The 19326-nt window shown below is 43.8% G+C and overlaps 1 protein-coding gene across 2 annotated transcripts in view; it reads left to right on the top strand.

Annotated features, from left to right (window-relative positions):
* The first annotated feature begins 652 nt into the window (after positions 1–652).
* The window catches only part of LOC144499557 (T-cell surface protein tactile-like), a 186250-nt gene continuing 167576 nt past the window's right edge, over positions 653–19326 (top strand). The window contains exon 1 of one of the 2 annotated variants that reach the window (XM_078221661.1): positions 653–730. In XM_078221661.1, coding sequence (XP_078077787.1) covers positions 667–730 — 64 coding nt within the window. In that variant the 5' untranslated portion in view covers positions 653–666. The remainder of the gene's footprint in view (positions 731–19326) is intronic. The other variant, XM_078221660.1, reaches the window with a different exon arrangement.

The raw sequence follows: 19326 nt of genomic DNA, 5'->3' as shown, positions 1-19326 counted from the left end.
AAACTGGGCGTCAATGCAAAAGTTATTGCTGAGCAGATTCTGCTTGTTAGCACTGTTGATGACTCCTTCCATCACTTTACTGACGATCGAGAGTAAACTGATTGGGCGGTAATTGGCCGGGTTGGAGTTGTCCTGCTCTTTGTGTACAGAGTAAGAGTTTTAACAACACCAGGACATACCTCGGCAATTTTCCACATTGTCGGGTAGATGCCAGTTTTGTAACTGTACTGGAAGAGCTAAGCAAGGGGAGCGACATGTTCTGGAGCACAAGTCGCCAACAATTGCTAACAGGGAAGAAACTGGTCACAGAAAGACCACAACACTACCTACGATGCCATCACATGCTCAGGGCACCTCAGCAGGCTGAAAACAAGATTCAAGGACTTTATTACCACTTAGCCTTTAACTGACTTTTGAAATTCAAATCATTCTGTCTGATTAAAGATTTTCAGATGGCTGCTCTTTTACCTGCATGTGTTACTCTTCAATGCAGCAGGTGTAGCTGCTGCTAACTATGCTGTTGAACGGATGTGGCTGCATGATGAAATGAAGCAAAGTTAAAGCGAATGTTCATGCTGTGGTTCACTGCATAGTTGTTGATCTCCGCTTCCTGCACTGTACTGCTACTGTGGAACCACAAACTGTTGATGATCTGACACGAGAACTATGGCTACACAAGCAAAACATGGCCATCTTCCACTTCTCCTTCTGTTGATAAATCTTGTCCGGGGTAAGTGTTCCCATTTTCCTTCAAACTCTTTTGTCATTTAATGAAAGAATGCAGATATTAAGTGCGCAAATGATGTTTTCTATGAGGAAGTTGTATTTACATTCATCATCCTCTAAATGTGTTGTGCAACGTTAGGACCGCCAGAGACTAGGAAACATATCTGTGTCTGTGACATTAATGTTCTGTATTTTGTGTTGTATGGTGTTGCACTGATTTTCCTGCCAGGAAGGTATTGGTCAGACCTTGTGGTGTAGGTGCCCTGGGGCACTCCAACCAATGATGCAAAAATATTGCTGAAGACACAAGGAGAGAAAACAGGGGGTAAGACAGGAAGAAGGATGGTTCATTTTGGCTCTGTGACAAACAGTCTGATCATACACTGCATTTGGCATGTTTGTTTAAGTTCTGAGTGGTTTCAAAGCACAACAACATAACTAAGAACAAATGAGCACATTGGAAGGACGGAGGATGAGGGGTGACCTAATAGAGGTGTATAAAATTATGAAAGGCATAGATAGGGTGAACAGTGGGAAGCTTTTTCCCAGGTCGGTGGTGACGTTCGCGAGGGGTCATAGGTTCAAGGTGACGGGGGGGAGGTTTAACACGGATATCAGAAGGACGTATTTTACACAGAGGGTGGTGGGGGCCTGGAATGCGCTGCCGGGCAAGGTGGTGGAGGTAGACACACTGGGAACGTTTAAGACTTATCTAGATAGCCACATGAACGGAGTGGGAATGGAGGGATACAAAAGAATGGTCTAGTTGAGACCAGGGAGCGGCGCGGGCTTGGAGGGCCGAAGGGCCTGTTCCTGTGCTGTATTATTCTTTGTTCTTTGTTCTTTGTTCTGTACGTTTGTAACTAAAAAAGTGGTAATGAGCTATATCAGCATGAGGTGACTAGAGTAAACCAGGCATAAGGTATAAATCACCAGTGACAGCAGTACGTACTGCCTACATGATGTACTGCAGCAACTTGCCAAGTTTGATAGCATCTTCCAAACTTGTAGCTTCTACAATCTAGAAAAACAAAGTCAACAGACACATGGAAAGATCACCACCTGCAAGTTCCCCACCAACTCACTGACCATCCTTAATTGAAACTATGGGCAAGCTGTAGGTAGGATTTTCTGGCTGTGCCCATCCCAAGACTGGAAATTCCCACCCGAAGTCAACAGATGAAAATTTACCCCTATATTACCAATTTTTTCACTATCACTGGGTCAAAAATCTGGAACTCCCTTCCCAACAGCATTGTGGGCTTATGCACACCACATGGACTACAACAGTTCAAAAAAGCAACAAACCACTACCTTTCAAAAGCAATTTCATATGGGCAATAAATGTTGGGCATGTCAATGATTTCCATTTCCCATGGAAGAATTTTAAAAGTTTATGTTTATGTCAGGAAAGCAATTTAAAATGCTGCTGCCAGGAAATCTATTGTTATGGTCTTGTACGATCCTCACGCAATCACTCAGGTTTTTATATTTTAATCAAGTCACCTCTTACTCTTCTAAACTCCAGTGGATAGAAGCCTAGCCTGTGCAAACAATCTTTCGTCATGATACAATCCACCCATTCCAGATATGATTCTAATAAACCTTCTCTGAACTGCTCCAATGCATTTGTTTCCTTCCTTAAATAAGGAAACCAACCCTGTATACAATACTGCAGATGTGGTCTCAGCAATGCTCCATAGCAATGCTCCGCAAGGCGGCACGGTAGCATAGTGGTTAGCACTGCTGCTTCACAGCTCCAGGGTCCCGGGTTCGATTCCCGGCTCGGGTCACTGTCTGTGTGGAGTTTGCACATTCTCCTCGTGTCTGCGTGGGTTTCCTCCGGGTGCTCCGGTTTCCTCCCACGGTCCAAAGATGTGCGGGTTAGGTTGATTGGCCAGGTTAAAAATTGCCCCTTAGAGTCCTGGGATGTGTAGGTTAGAGGGATTAGCGGGTAAATATGTGGGGGTAGGGCCTGGGTGGGATTGTGGTCGGTGCAGACTCGATGGGCCGAATGGCCTCCTTCTGCACTGTAGGGTTTCTATGATTCTATGATACAACTGAAGAATAACCTCCCTACTTTTGTAATCAATTCCCCTCACAATAAACAATAACATTCTATTAGCTTTCCTAATTATTTGCTGTACCTGCATGCTAACCTTGTGCGATTCATGCAGTAGGACAACCAGATCCCTCTGCAACAAAAAGAGAAAATTCTGGAAATTTTCAGCAGGTCCAACAGCATCTATGGAGAGAGAACAGAGCTAATGTTTCGATTCTGGATGACCCCTTGTCAGAGCCTTTTACCCTTGCAGATCCCTCTGTATCTCAGAACTCTGCAATTTATCACCATTTAGATAAGATGTTTCTTTTTTATTCTTCCTACCAACACGGACAATTTTGTATTTGCCCACATTATACTCCTTTTGCTAGATTTTCGCCCATACTATCTATATCCTTCTGTAGCCTTATTTTATGATATTCACAATTTATTTTCCTATCCATCGTTGTGTCATCAAATTTAGAAACTATATCTCTGGTCCCCTCATTCAAGTCATTTAAATAAATTGTAAATAGTTGAGGCCTCAGCACTGATCACTGTGGTACATTACTGGTCACATTTTGCCTACCAGAAAATGACCCATTTATGCCTATTCTCTGTTTCCCGTTAGCTAGCTAACCTATGCTTGCCAATACGTCACCACATACACCATGAGTTTTAATTTTCTGCTCTAACCTTTGATGTGGCACCTTATCAAATGCCTTCTGAAAGTTTAGGTGCAGTTCCCCTTTATCAACCACACATGTTACCTCTTCAAAGTAACTCCAATACTTTGGTTAAACGTTATTTTTCTTCCACAAAACCATGTTGACTCTGCCTGATTACCTTCAATACTGCCTGATTACCTTTGTTTTGGTAATCAGGGTCTCTTAAGAGACTTTTGGATAAGTTCATGGAAGTTAGTAAGATAGAGGGTTATAGGTAAGCCTAGTAGGTAGGGACATGTTCGGCGCAACTTGTGGGCCGAAGGGCCTGTTTGTGCTGTAGCTTTTCTAAGTTCTATGTTCTATGTTCATCTAGGTTTCCTAAAACAATGTCTTTAATAATAGCATCTAACGTTTTCCCTATGACAGAGGTTAAGCTAATTTGCCTATGGTTTCCTGCTTTCCTGTGAGGGACAGCTCGGTGGATAGGATATTAGGATGTAGATAGGCTGGAAAATTGGGCGGGGATCCTGGATTCAGGATTCAATCCTGGACCGGGGAGCGGCGCGGGCTTGGAGGGCCGAAGGGCCTGTTCCTGTGCTGTATTGTTCTTTGTTCTTTGTTCTTTGTTCTGCCTCCCTTCGTTTTTGAATAAAGACTATTTTTAAACCAAATGGAACCTTCCCTGAATCCAGTGAACTTTGGAAAATTAAAACCAATGCATCAAGTATCTCACTAGCCAGATCTTTTAAGACCTAGAGTGAAACCAGCTGGCCCACAGGAGTTGTCAGCCCACAGCTTCAACAAATTTCTGTGCCACTTCCCTGGTGGCTGTAATTTCCTTGAGTTTCTTCTTCCCTTTCAATTCATATTTACATCTATTTCTGGGATGTTACTTGCTTCCTCTATAATGAAGATTGATGCAAACTATCTGTTCTATTCCTCTGCAATATCCTTATTTTCCATTACTAATTCCTCAGACTCACTTTCCATCAGTCTAAAACTCACTTTGTTAACTCCTCTTTTTAAAATATCTGTAGAAACTCGTTCTATTTCTACCAAGCTTTCTTTGCACTCTAATTTTTTCCCCTTCTTACTGACCTTTAAGCATTTTTTGTTTTGTTTAAATACTTTTTAAAATATATTCCGTTCAATCTTCTGACTTGCCAATTATCTTTGTACAATTGTATATATTGTACATATATATTGTACAATTATATATTTTTTAAGTTTGATAATATCTTTAACATTTTGAGTTGACAATGGATGGTGGATTTTCCCCATTGGAATTTATTTTCATGTTGGAATGGATACATTCTGCCAGTGCATCTCTATTGACCTATCCCTTAATCTAAATTAACAGTTCACTTTTGTTAGCTCTGCCTCCATTCCCTCATAATTGCTCTAATTTAAATCTAAAATATTAATCCAAGTCTTACTCTTCTCTCACTCAAGCTCTTGTTCTTTTATTTTCCCTCCGAATTAATCTTTTAGTCATTTTTGCTGCTTTTTATATTCTGCCCAATCTTCTGACCTGTCACCCATCCTTGTGCAGTTAAATGCTTTTTCATTGAGTCTAATATTATCATTAACTTTTTTTAGATCACCAAAGATGGCAGACCTTCCTTTGGAATTTTTCTTTCTTGTTGCAATATATCTATTCTGTGTATTCTAAAATACCCTCTTAAATGTCTGTCACTGCATCTCTATTGACGCATTCGTTAGACGAATTTGAGAGTTCACTTTAACTCGATCTACTTTCATGCCCTCACAATTGCCCTTATTTAATTTAAAATTCTAGTCTTAAATCCATTCTTCTCTCCCTCAAATTGAATGTAAAATTCAATCATATTCTAATCACTGTTGATCACTTGAAGAGTATAGAGGGTGTAGGAGTAGAGTTAAGAGAAAAATCAGGAGGGCAAAAAGAGGACACGAGATTGTTTTGGCAGATAAGGCAAAGGAGAATCCAAAGAGCTTCTACAAATACATAAAGGCCAAAAGAGTAACAAGGGAGAGAGTAGGGCCTCTTAAGGATCAACAAGGTCATCTATGTGCGGATCCACAAGAGATGGATGAGATCCTAAATGAATATTTCTCATCAGTATTTACTGTTGAGAAAAGCATAGATGTTAAGGAACTTGGGGAAATAAATAGTGATGTCTTGAGGAGTGTACACATTACAGAGAAGGAGGTGCTGGAAGTCTTAAAGCGCATCAAGATAGATAAATCCCTGGGACCTGATGAAGTGTATCCCAGGACATTGTGGGAGGCTAGGGAGGAAATTGTGGGTCCCCTAGCAGAGATATTTGAATCATCGATAGTCACAAATGAGGTGCCTGAAGATAGGAGGGTGGCAAATGTTGTGCCTTTGTTTAAAAAGGGCTGCAGGGAAAAGCCTGGGAACTACAGGCCAGTGAGCCTCACATCTGTGGTCGATAAGTTATTGAAAGGTATTTTGAGAGACAGGATCTACAGGCATTTAGAGACACAAGGACTGATTAGGGACAGTCAGCATGGCTTTGTGAGTGGAAAATCATGTCTCACAAATTTGATTGAGCTTGTTGAAGGGGTAACCAAGAAGGTAGATGAGGGCAGTGCAGGTGATGTTGTCTACATGGACTTTAGCAAGGCCTTTGGCAAGGTACCGCATGGTAGGTTGTTGCATAAGATTAAATGTCATAGGGTCTAGGGTGAAGTAGCTAAATGGATACAAAATTGGCTTGATGACAGAAGCCAGAAGGTGGTTGTAGAGGACTGCTTTTCAAACTGGAGGCCTGTGTCCAGCAGTGTGCCTCAGAGATCAGTGCTGGGCCCACTGTTATTTAGAACATAGAACATAGAACATTACAGCGCAGTACAGGCCCTTCAGTCCTCAATGTTGCGCCGACCTGTGAAACCAATCTAAAGCCCATCTAACCTACACTATTCCAATATCATCCGTATGTTTATCCAATGACCCTTTAAATGCCCTTAACGTTGGCGAGTCCACTACTGTTGCAGGCAGGGCATTCCACGCCCTTACTACTCTCTGAGTAAAGAACCTACCTCTGACATCTGTCCTATATCTCTCACCCCTCAATTTAAAGCTATGTCCCCTCGTGCTAGCCATCACCATCCAAGGAAAAAAGCTCCCACTGTCCACTCTATCTAATCCTCTGATCATCTTTTATGCCTCTATTAAGTCACCTCTTAACCTTCTTCTCTCTAACAAAAACAGCCTCAAGTCACTCAGCCTTTCCTCATAAGACCTTCCCACCATACCAGGCAACATCCTGGTAAATCTCCTTTGCACCCTTTCCAATGCTTCCACATCCTTCCTATAATGCGGCGACCAGAACTGTACGCAATACTCCAAGTGCGGCCGCACCAGAGTTTTGTACAGCTGCAACATGACATCATGGCTCCGAAACTCAATCCCTCTACCAATAAAAGCTAACACACTGTACGCCTTCTTAACAACCCTATCAACCTGGATGCCAACTTTCAGGGATCTATGCACATGGACACCGAGATCTCTGCTCATCCACACTACCATTAGCCCAGTACTCTGTATTCTTGTTACTCCTTCCAAAGTGAATCACCTCACACTTTTCCACATTAAACTCCATTTGCCACCTCTCAGCCTAGTTCTGCAGCTTATATATGTCCCTCTGTAACCTGCAACATCCTTCCGCACTGTCCACAAATCCACCAACTTTAGTGTCATCCGCAAATTTACTAACCCAGCCTTCTACGCCCTCATCCAGGTCATTTATAAAAATGACAAACAGCAGTGGCCCCAAAACAGATCCTTGCAGTACACCACTAGTAACTGAACTCCAGGATGAACATTCCCCATCAACCATCACCCTCTGTCTTCTTACAGCTAGCCAATTTCTGATCCAAACCACAAATTCACCCTCAATACCATGCCTCTGTATTTTCTGCAATAGCCTACCATGGGGAACCTTAATTTGTCATTTATATCAATGATTTAGGTGAGAATATAGAAGGCATGGTTAGTAAGTTTGCGATAACACCAAGATTGATGGCATACTGGACAGTGGAGAAGGTTATCTTGGATTGCAACGGGATCTTGATCAATTGGGCCAGTGGGCTGATGAATGGCAGATAGAGTTTAATTTAGATAAATGCGAGGTGATGCATTTTAGTAGATTGAACCAGGGCAGGACTTACTCAGTTAATGGTAGGGTGTTGGTGAGAATTACAGAATAAAAAGATCTAGGGGTACAGGTTCATAGCCCCTTGAAAGTGGAGTCACAGGTGGACAGAGTGGTGAAGAAGGCATTCAGCATGTTTGGATTCATTGGTCAGAATATTGAATACAGGAGTTGGGACGTCTTGTTGAAGTTGTACAAGACATTGGTAAGTCCACACTTGGAATACCGTGTACAGTTCTGGTCATCCTATTATAGAAAGGATATTATTAAACTAGAAGGAGCGCAGGAAAGATTTACTAGGATGCTACTGGGACTTGATGATGTGAGTTATAAGGAGAGGCTGGATAGACTGGGACTTTTTTCTCTGGAGCATAGAAGGCTGAGGGGTGATCTTATAAAGGTCTATAAAATAATGAGAGGCATAGATAAGCTAGCCAGTCAATATCATTTCCCAAAGGTAGGGGAGTCTAAAACTAGAGGACAGATTTAAGGTGAGAGGGGAGAGATACAAAAGGGTCCAGAGGGGCATTTTATTCACATAGAGGGTGATGAGTGTCTGAAACAAGCTGTCCGAGGTAGTAGTAGAGGCGGCTACAATTTTGTCTTTTGAAAAGCATTTAGACAGTTACATTGGTGAGATGGGTATAGAGGGATATGGGCCAAATGCGGGCAATTGGGACTAACTTAGGGGTTTAAAAAAAAGAGCGGCATGGACAAGTTGGGCTGAAGGGCCTGTTTCCATGCAGTAAACCTCTATGACCTCTATGACTATATGATTGTTCCCTAACAGCACCTTCACTGTGAGTTCATTAATTAGTCTGATTTAATTGTCAATACTGGATCTATTATAGCCTGGTTGGTGCCAGAACGTACTGTTCTAAGAAAGTGTCCTGAAAACATTCTATGAATCTGGGCTACCTTTGCCCATCTAGCGGGGGGATTCTCCCAAAAAAATTCTAAGTGTGGAATTCTTGTAAAAACTGGAGTAAATCCCGTTGGGTTTTTCAGTGGGAGTTTAAAAACGAATCTCCCACACTCTGTGCACTGCAGAGTGCACGAGCGTGATACATGTTAAAATGCTGGGGATTGGGCTTATCCCCGCTGGAGAGGCTGGCAGCATTGCGCTGAGTGGGCTACTGCACGTGTGCCGATCTGTCAGCACCGAGATCGGCACATGCACAGTGGCCCAAATCTGCCGGCCTTCTGACTGCTAGCCAGTTCGATTGCTGGCCAGTCCTGTGGCCCCCTATCGCTGAGCCCCCATACCCTCATGGCCCGATTGCTGGCCCCCCAAACACGCCCAGGCCAGACTCGAGCTCCCCATCCGCAGGCCCAATCTCCTGATCCCCCCCACCAACAGCTGCGTCCCTCCACCCTGCAGCCCCGACCTCCCACCTCACCACAGTCCTAACCCACCCCGCTGTAGCCCCGACCCCACCCCAGCTGGCTGACACAGTCTCTGATGGCCAAGCCTGATCGCTGGCCTCCCTCCCCCTGTCATTCAGCCCAAGTGCACAGTGGCATCGGGACCCCCCAATGCTCATAGATCCCCTTGGCACTGCCTGATGCCTGGTGGGCAGTGCCAAGTTGCCACCTGGGCATTGGCACTTTGCCCATTGGGCAGTGCCAGGGGGCACTTAACTTAACCAGCCTTCTCTGCAATCCTATCCCTATAACCCTTTGTTGGTCTTTTAAAGTTTCCCACTGGCCTTTGCAATATGGTATGCCTTAATTTTTGCACTAACTTGTCTTTAACTTCCTTGCTTAGCCATGAATGTTTTTTCCCTTCTTACAATCTCTCTTCCTGTCTGGAATATATTTAAGTTCGGAGGAATTGAATATCTCCTCAATCAACTGTTGCTGCTCTTCAACTATCCTACGTTTTAGCATTTCTGCCCAGTCCACTAGGGTGAAGTCTGTCCTCATGCCTACGTAATTACCTTTGATTAACTCCAGAATATGCGTGTGGGATTGCAGTTTCTCGTCCCCAAACTGAAATTTTGAATTTTTCATACTATGACCACTCTTTCCTAGAAGATCCTTTACTATGAGGTAATTAATTAGTTCCTGATCATTTTGCAATACCAAATCCAGAACAGCCTGTTCCCTGACTGGTACCACAATATAATGCCCCAAACAACAATCTCTAATACATTCAATTAATACATTCAATATATGAAATGTCCCAGCTACCCTTGTCAATTTGATTCTATTAATCCATTATTTCTTTGTTAATATTCCATCCTGTGTTGCGTGGTTATTGTTAGGTGGTCTGGACACTCCTCCCACAAGTGAATTATTCCTTTATCATTCTTCATCCCTACCCAAACCACTTCTCTATACTGGTTTCCTCAACTTAAATCATTCCTCTGTATTGTGTTAATATCATCTTTAATTAAAGGAGCCAACCCGCCCTCACCACCCCCCACCCCCAACTTTTCCTAGCTTCCTGTTCCTCCTAAATGTCACATACCCTTTGATATTCAGGCCTTAATCAATGTCTATGTCATCCTACAGCTATGTGTCTGTAATGACTAGACTGTACTTGCTTATTTCAATTTGAACTAGCTGTTCCTCTGTTTGGTTTCAAATGCTATATCCATCCAGATACAGAGCCTTTAGTTTTGTCCTTTTATTATTTTGATTTGATTTGATTTATTATTGTGTCATGTATTAACATACAGTGAAAAGTATTGCACTGTGCTACGGCACGGTAGCACAGTGGTTAGCACTGCTGCTTCACAGCTCCAGGGACCTGGGTTCGATTCCCGGCTTGGGTCACTGTCTGTGTGGAGTTTGCACATTCTCCTCGTGTCTGCGTGGGTTTCCTCCGGGTGCTCCGGTTTCCTCCCACAGTCCAAAGATGTGCGAGTTAGGTTGATTGGCCAGGTTAAAAATTGCCCCTTAGAGTCCTGAGATGCATAGGTTGGAGGGATTGGCGGGTAGATGTGTGGGGGTGGGGCCTGGGTGGGATTGTGGTCGGTGCAGACTCGATGGGCTGAATGGCCTCCTTCTGCACTGTAGGGTTTCTATGATTTCTATGATTATGCGCTATACAGACAAAACATACTGTTCATAGAGAAGGAAACGAGAGAGTGCAGAATGTAGTGTTACAGTCATAGCTAGGATGTAGAGAAAGATCAACTTAATGCAAGATAGGTCCATTCAAAAGTCTGATGGCAGCAGGGAAGAAGCTGTTCTTGAGTCAGCTTCGTGAGCTCAGACTTTTGTATCATTTTCCCGAAGGAAGAAGGTGGAAGAAAGAATGTCCAAGGTGCATGGGGTCCTTAATTATGCTGGCTGCTTTGGCGAGGCGTGATGGATTGGGCTACATTCACGACCTTTTGTAGTTCCTTGCAGTCTTGGGCAGAGCAGGAGCCATACCAAGCTGTGATACAAGCAGAAAGAATGCTTTCTATGGTGCATCTGTCAAAGTTGGTGAGAGTCGTAACTGACATGCCAAATTTCCTTAGTCTTCTGAGAAAGTAGAGGCATTGGTGGGCTTTCTTAACTATAGTGTCGGCACGGGGGGACCAGGACAGGTTGTTGGTGATCTGGACACCTAAAAACATGAACATAAGAACATAAGAACATAAGAAATAGGAGCAGGAGTAGGCCATCTAGCCCCTCGAGCCTGCCCCGCCATTCAATAAGATCATGGCTGATCTGACGTGGATCAGTACCACTTACCCGCCTGATCCCCATAACCCTTCATTCCCTTACCGATCAGGAATCCATCCATCCGCGCTTTAAACATATTCAGCGAGGTAGCCTCCACCACCTCAGTGGGCAGAGAATTCCAGAGATTCACCACCCTCTGGGAGAAGAAGTTCCTCCTCAACTCTGTCTTAAACCGACCCCCCTTTATTTTGAGGCTGTGTCCTCTAGTTTTAACTTCCTTACTAAGTGGAAAGAATCTCTCCGCCTCCACCCTATCCAGCCCCCGCATTATCTTATAAGTCTCCATAAGATCCCCCCTCATCCTTCTAAACTCCAACGAGTACAAACCCAATCTCCTCAGCCTCTCCTCATAATCCAAACCCCTCATCTCCGGTATCAACCTGGTGAACCTTCTCTGCACTCCCTCCAATGCCAATATATCCTTCCTCATATAAGGAGCTCTCGACCTATTTTATTTTTGTCTTTTTGGTGTTGATACTCAATCAATATTCTAAATTTAACATTTTACTTATGATATTTTGTAAGGTTCTCTTGTGATTCTGTAAGAAGCACCATGTTGTTAGCATGCTTCCAATTTTTACCTCTAATTCTCCTGATCACTAATTCTCCAAATAGCTGTTCTGTGTATAGATTGAATTATTTTGGGGTCGGTTCACTGTTTTGTCATATTCTTATCTTCACTTCAAACTTCACCTTGTAGCCTTGTGCCTGCTATTTGGTGCAATATAGGCTCTGAATAAATCTCAGATCTTTGTTGCCAATATTACACTGAGGCTTTTGGCGATAAATGCATTAAAATGCATTTTCATAGGCTATGAAGCATATGCAACTACCGTTTTTGCTCCAGATATTTATCAAAGATTGTTCTTAAGTTAAATATTCCCTCTCTTGCTCCCATTCCAGGTAAATCCAGACTATGTTACATCAACTTCTGCTTCATATATCTTATTATTCTTTCTATTATGATTTTTAAGATCACTTTAATAAGATGACTCATTAAGCTTATAGTTCTAAAATGATAGCCCTCCATTGCTTTAAGTTTTGTGAGTAACTTAAAGAATTACATGGGCAGCATGGTGGCACAGTGATTAGCACTGTTGCCTCACAGCACCAAGGACCCGGGTTCAATTCTGCCCTTGGGTGACTGTCTGTGTGGAATTTGTACATTCTCCCTGCGTCTGCGTGGGTTTCCCCTGGTTTGCTCCCACAGTCCAAAGATGTGCAAGTTAGGTGGATTAGCCATGGTAAATTACCTCTTCGTGTCAGGGGTTTTAGCAGGGTAAATACGTGGGGTTAGGGGGATAGGGCCTGGGTCGGATTGTTGTCAGTGCAGGCTTGATGGGCTGAATGGCCTCCTTTTCTACATTAGGAATGTATCTGTTGTGTATAGTTGATCACAAGTTTCTGCAATTACTTCTTATTCTGTTTCTCCAAGAGCTTTTTAATGTTCTGTTGTTACTTCATTTATGCCTGGAGCTTTTCCTGTACTCAATTTCAAAGCATTCTATACCTCTGAGATGATAATGTTTGTTCTTTTATTTGCCTCTATATCTTGAGGACTGTCTTTGAATCATCACACAATTCACTTATATATTCTGTCCTTCTTTTGTGATTGTATCTCTTTTAAACATTATTTTACTATCTTTGTTTTTTATGCACCCTGACTTGAATCAACAGCTCTGTTCTGTCTCCACAGATGATACAGTAAGAAGTCTCACAACACCAGGTTAAAGTCCAACAGGTTTATTTGGTAGCAAAAGCCACACAAGCTTTCGGAGCTCCAAGCCCCTTCTTGCAGCTCCGAAAGCTTGTGTGGCTTTTGCTACCAAATAAACCTGTTGGACTTTAACCTGGTGTTGTTAAACTTCTTACTGTGTTTACCCCAGTCCAACGCCGGCATCTCCACATCATGTCCACAGATGATGTCAGACGTGCTGAGATTTTCCAGCATTTTTGGTTCCTCATTGGAGCATTTCTCTTTAAATTGCCCACATGCATTCTTTTAAACTTCTTCAGAATCGGGTGTGTTCCTTTCCCTTTTCTATCATAATTGCTAATGTCTCATCTGTTATCCATTCCTTGTCTCTTTTTCTTTTCAGTTTTGGTAATATTTCCTCGACAGCATACTCTATTTCATGTATTTCTATTTGCTTTTCATTTATTGTTGCGAGACTTTTGTTTGTTCTGTTTCTTCAAACCTGAGACATTCATGCTGAAAGTAAAATACGACTTAAAGAGTGAATGATTGCCTGATGCTTTCATCCTTCAAAATGTCAAGGTCTAAATAGTTGTACATCTTTCTCTTTTTTGGTATTTTCAATTTCATCTTAAATTTTGCCACATGGAATAAATGATCTGGGATACTTATGAATATAAGTTGGGGTAGCTGGGATACTTATGAACATTTTTCATTACTGCTTCAAAAACTTTATTCCACCTTCACATAATCTATTTGATTTCTATACATATTGCCTAGATTTCTCCAAGTGTACAATTTTCTTTGGTTGCTTAAAAAGATGTTTGCTACTATCAGATGATTTTCTGGATTAAATTGTCTCTGTCCTCTTTCATTTCTCGACCCAAGGCCACGTTGACTGAAATGTGTTTCTGAAGTCCTTCACCAACTTTAATGTTTAAGTTGCCCATTACAATTATCATATCAGTTGATTTGATTTGATCATAATACCTAAAAGATATCATCATAAAATGTCTCTATTTCCTGCTCACTGTGATCTTGTGCCAGAGCATAAACTTGTAAGACAAGTGTCCTGAGATGCGTAGGTTAGAGGGATTAGTGGGTAAATATGTAGAGATGTGGGGGTAGGACCTGAGTGGGATTGTGGTCGGTGCAGACTCGATGGGCCGAATGGCCTCTTTCTGTACCGTAGAGTTTCTATGATTTCTATGAACCAGATCAATAGGCTTTTTGTGATCTCAATCCCTTTCTAAGATTGGCCAGTAACTCCCTGTATCTTTTGATTACTGGGGTTCCTACTCCATTTCTGTGCTTCTCACCTCTTGAGGAGTAAAGCACATGATTTGTCTTAAATAAAAACAAAAAAATTGCAGATGCTGGAAATCTGATATGAAAACAGAAAATGCTACAAAAGCTCAGCATCAGATCTGGCAGCATCTGTGGAAAGAGAAACAGAGCTAATGTTTTGAGTCTAACATGACTCTTCATCAGAACTAGAGAGAGGTAGAAATGTGATGGGCTTAATGCTGATAAAAATAGGGGGAGAACAGGCAGGGCTAAATAGAAGGTCATGGATAGGCTGAAGATCAGGAGACGTTAAATGACCAAGATATCTTGGAGTACAATACAAAGGGAGTGATAATGATAATATTAAAGACTAAAGCAGGAGTTAATAGCAGAATAAAAGCCAACACTGTCTGAGATGAGTAGGATGTATTAATAAAATAAAAAGTCACAGTTGCAGGCAACTTGAAACCAGCTAAATGCTTTTCACTTTCCTTTTTGTGTAAACATTGCAGTTAAGAACAATTAATATATTTGAGATGAATAGAAACATGAAGGGAAAGGCAAATAAACACAGCTGACTGGAAGCTGGGTAGAAAACCATTAACCTGTCAATCAAAAAAGAGATAAAAGAACTGAAATTGATTGGAACCAAATGTTTTCAAAGGGTTGGAACGTATTTTAAAGGCACAAATCTTTCTAAGAAGGTTCAGAGGCTTCAAATAAAAGCTGTGTGAATGGAATAGGGATGAGTGAACTGCTTTGGAGAAGGAAACGCCCTTCCCCACAGTAAAAGTGTTATCTCCTCTTTGTCAGAGAACTTCAATGGGCTGTGCTCACGCCTGCAGCTTCTGAGGGAGAGAAAGGGAAACTCCAGATGCAAAATGAAGTGCTGCTGTGATTTAAAAGCCTGGAAAGTCACTAGGGGCCATGGAGATTAAAGTGATCAGGGCACTCCAAAGTTCTCACTGATTACAGGCAGGAATTAAGATGTTGAGCAGAAGATTGTCTGAAATACCTGGGATGATCTGCAGGTCTGCCAGAGCTAGATGGGGTAGTCTAGCCATAGGCCGCCATCACAGGGAGATCAAACCTTTGCTCCCAGCCAGAACTCACCCAACACCCAGGATGCTTAGGGAACCCTTCCTCTGCAGCCTGGCAGCAGCAGAGGGCTGCTGCTCACTGTGATCTTGTGCCAGAGCATAAACTTGTAAGACAAGTGTCCTGAGATGCGTAGGTTAGAGGGATTAGTGGGTAAATATGTAGGGATGTGGGGGTAGGACCTGGGTGGGATTGTGGTCGGTGCAGACTCGATGGGAAGAGGGCACTTGACCATGAGACCTATCCCCTTGATCCCCCTTTGGGGTCCAACATGCCAAGTCCACGCAGGTCATTACCAGCACCAAAGCCCACCTGGTGCATTTCCCACGAAGGAAGCGGTTGTATGGCAGGAGGCTGCTGAATGGGCTACCCACCCCACTAATTGTATCACAGTGAGTGGGTTTGCATAATTTTCAAGCCCAATTTTTAGCCAACACTTCATTTAGCATCGGGATGGAGAATCCTGCTCTCTCCCACCCACATTTCTCCCACTTCATATTGCTGTTCCTTCACTGTTACGGGCGGCACGGTAGCACAGTGGTTAGCACTGCTGCTTCACAGCTCCAGGGTCCCGGGTTCGATTCCCGGCTCGGGTCACTGTCTGTGTGGAGTTTGCACATTCTCCTCGTGTCTGCGTGGGTTTCCTCCGGGTGCTCCGGTTTCCTCCCACAGTCCAAAGATGTGCGGGTTAGGTTGATTGGCCAGGTTAAAAATTGCCCCTTAGAGTCCTGGGATGTGTATGTTAGAGGGATTAGTGGGTAAATATGTGGGGGTAGGGCCTGGGTGGGATTGTGGTCGGTGCAGACTCGATGGGCCGAATGGCCTCCTTCTGCACTGTAGGGTTTCTATGATTTCTATGTTACTGGTCCAAAATCCTGAAACTCCCTTCCCAACAGCATTGTGGCAGTTCCTACAACACATGAACTGCAATGATTCAAGAAGTGGCTCCTAACCACATTCCCAAAGGCAATTAGGAATGGGCAATAAGCGCAGGTCTAGCCAGAGATGCCCACATCGCGAATGAATAAATGAATAAAGTAACTCATAGGGCGGAATCTTCTGAGATTTTTTTCTAAGTGTCCAGCTAGTCTGAAAATGGGAGAGTTCCAGATCCGTTTTGTGGGCTAGTTTTCATGCCCAATCTTAAGCACTTTGTCTCGAAAAAGATGGACCAGTCAGTTTCTAGCCAGAGAAGCTATGGGCAGGGCTTAACTCACCAGACAGCCTGTAGAGGGAGGTATTGTGCATGTACAGACCTCTGATGCTGCATATGCGCATTAACAGTAGCAGGGGTCTGACAGACAGCGAGAGCTGTCAGGCCTCTGCTACTGCAGGCAGCCTCAAACAGCAACCCCACCCACAATCATGGCGGCCTACGGCCCGAGCTGCAGGCCGTGCCGCTCAGACCGATTGCGACCCGCCACCAAGACCGATCGCGGATCTCCTTTCTCCTGCATTGATCGCGGACCCCTTCTCTCCCCACCGATTACGGACACCCTCCCTCCCTCACCGATCGCGCCTCGCCGCCTTTCCCCATCAAAAGGCCCTGCAGCCCTCCCCCACTGATTGCACGCAAAGTGGCAGCGGGCCCCCTCCCCGTATAGGCTCCAGCCCCATTGACCCACACCCAAAGGTCCCACCCCCATTGGCCCCACCCCGGCACTGCCTAGTGGGTATTTCCCAGGTGCCCAATGGGCATTGCCCATGTGTCAGGCTGGCATTGCCCAGGTGGCAGGGCAGCACTGCCAGTTTGGCACTGCCAAAGGGGCACCCCCGTCTTGCACTCAGCCTCCGCAGGAGCCTCGATGGCCTCCGGTTCCACTGATGAGGCCAACACGACTGTTCCCCGTTCATGGGGAGCAGGTGTTTTCTTCGCCAGAGAGAACCTCTGCTGGCGAGGCCATAAAGACAACTGAGCCGGGACGATTGAGCGCTGGGCTCGCTAAACACATGCAAAACACGATTTTAGTAAATTTAAATAAACTAATCTGTCTCTCATCCATTTCCAGGAAGAGGCTGACCACACCAGAAGTGTCGTAAAATCGTGCCGGTCGCGAAACCGACCCCAATCGCGCGATCCGCTTTACGCCAGATTTTATGACATTTTCCCGCCGCAAAGGGGGTGTAAAACGGCCATAAAATTCCGCCCATAATGTCTTGTGACAATAAACAAAACATTCTACTTCGAAGAGCCTAGGAGGGTGGGTCACATGATATAAGCATGGGAGTGGCTGACATGACTCATCTTTTAATCCTTTTTATTATCCTGATGCACAACCCATAATTATTTGATCCTGATGTGTATAATCTGTGCTACATTCCTAGAACTTTTTGGTTAAAATCTTGCAATGGGAGCTGATATAAGTCAAGAAAAGTTTTGTTTGATAGAGGCAGTGGGAGACAGCCGGTTTGGGACCCTTTGCTGTGAAGGTTTCGCTGCTGAGCAGGCTTACACTTCCGTGATGCCATATATATATTGAGATGCTGACTGCCATTGTGAGTGAAATTGTGGATGATGGTGTCGACTCACTGGCACAGATTATTGGTGCCAGTGAGACATTGATGAACTGTGAGATATCCTAAAGACAATGGATGAAGTGGAGAAGGGAATCCTGTTAGTCGAAAGGGCAGTTTCCTTGGTGAGGGCTCACGTTCAAGTCCTTAGAAATCCTGCCTCATGATATGTCAAACATCCTGGTGGTTTTGGGGAGATAGTGCCCGAGAAGGAATATCAGTGTGTCTGGTCTCCCAAGGGGAGCTGGGGGTGATTTTCTGGCTGAATTTGAGAACTGGCTGCCATGCTTTCACAGTCTTGATTTGAAGGCTGGGCATTTCAGGTTTGATGGAGTACATTGTATCTAGTTTTCGAGGCATGGGGTTGGTCGAAGACTCTGACAACTGGTCTGACTTTGTCTTGTTCTCAGTGTTCATCGACAAGAGTTGGAGGCAGTCGGATGTGACGGATCTTCGCCACCCACCAGGGCCTAGGTTTTCTTTTTGCCGGGGCTTCAGAACAATGACATAGTGGAGGCTCAAAGGCTTTGGTGAAACTCTGGATGGATCCTGGATGTTGCTTGATTATTCTGTCATGGCTTTGGTCTTTTCAAGCTCCCTGGTGGTTATATTATCCTGCAGTTCATCATTAATCCTGAACTTTGTTCCCTTGTGATTATATTCCTGACTTAGTGGTATGTTGACAAGGATGTATGATATATGAGCACAAGAGGATTTGTTGCCTCCTCATGCTATACTGCAAAAATCAAGATTGTCCATTTTTTCTCTTTAATGGTATTCGTCCGTTGGTGTGTTCCAATGGTGGAAAGAGGGAGGCTTTTTTTTAATAAGTGTACTGTTTGCATTCAGCCTTGGTTTTGATGTGTGGTACTGGGGCAGTGGGGTGGATCCTGCTTCTGGTATGTTTCAAATCAAGGGGCACAGTGGTACAGTGGTAAGCACTGCTGCTTCACAGCACCAGGGACCTGGGTTCAATCCCCAGCTTGGATTACTGTCTGCGTGCAGTCTGCATGTTCTCTCCGTGTCTGCGTGGGTTTCCTCCAATGCTCCAGTTTCCTCCCATCGTCTGAAAGAAATGCTAGTTAGATGCATTGACCAAGCTGAATTCTCCTTCAATCTACCTGAACAGGTGCCAGAGTGTGCTGACTCGGTGATTTTCAGAGTAACTTCATTGCAGTGTTAATGTAAGTCATTGTGACACTAATAAATAAACTTTACATTTTGGTTCTTGGGTTTTAGTGTTTGCAATATGGAGACATTTCCTTGTTTGGGTATTGTTTGTACGTCTCCTTCTCTCTATTGGGGAGCATGCTGAGTTGGTTGTATGAAATGAGGGTTGTGCATCATTTACCTGTAATCCTTGCATTGACACTGAGGGAGAATTTTTTGGTGCCCTTCACTTTATTTATAGATAAAGTGATTGGCGCCACAGCAGGGTAAGTGAGTAGGTGGTTT

Source organism: Mustelus asterias, chromosome 10 (assembly GCF_964213995.1).
Source record: "Mustelus asterias chromosome 10, sMusAst1.hap1.1, whole genome shotgun sequence".
NCBI lineage: Eukaryota > Metazoa > Chordata > Chondrichthyes > Carcharhiniformes > Triakidae > Mustelus > Mustelus asterias.
This window is presented reverse-complemented; position numbering and strand designations above follow the sequence as displayed.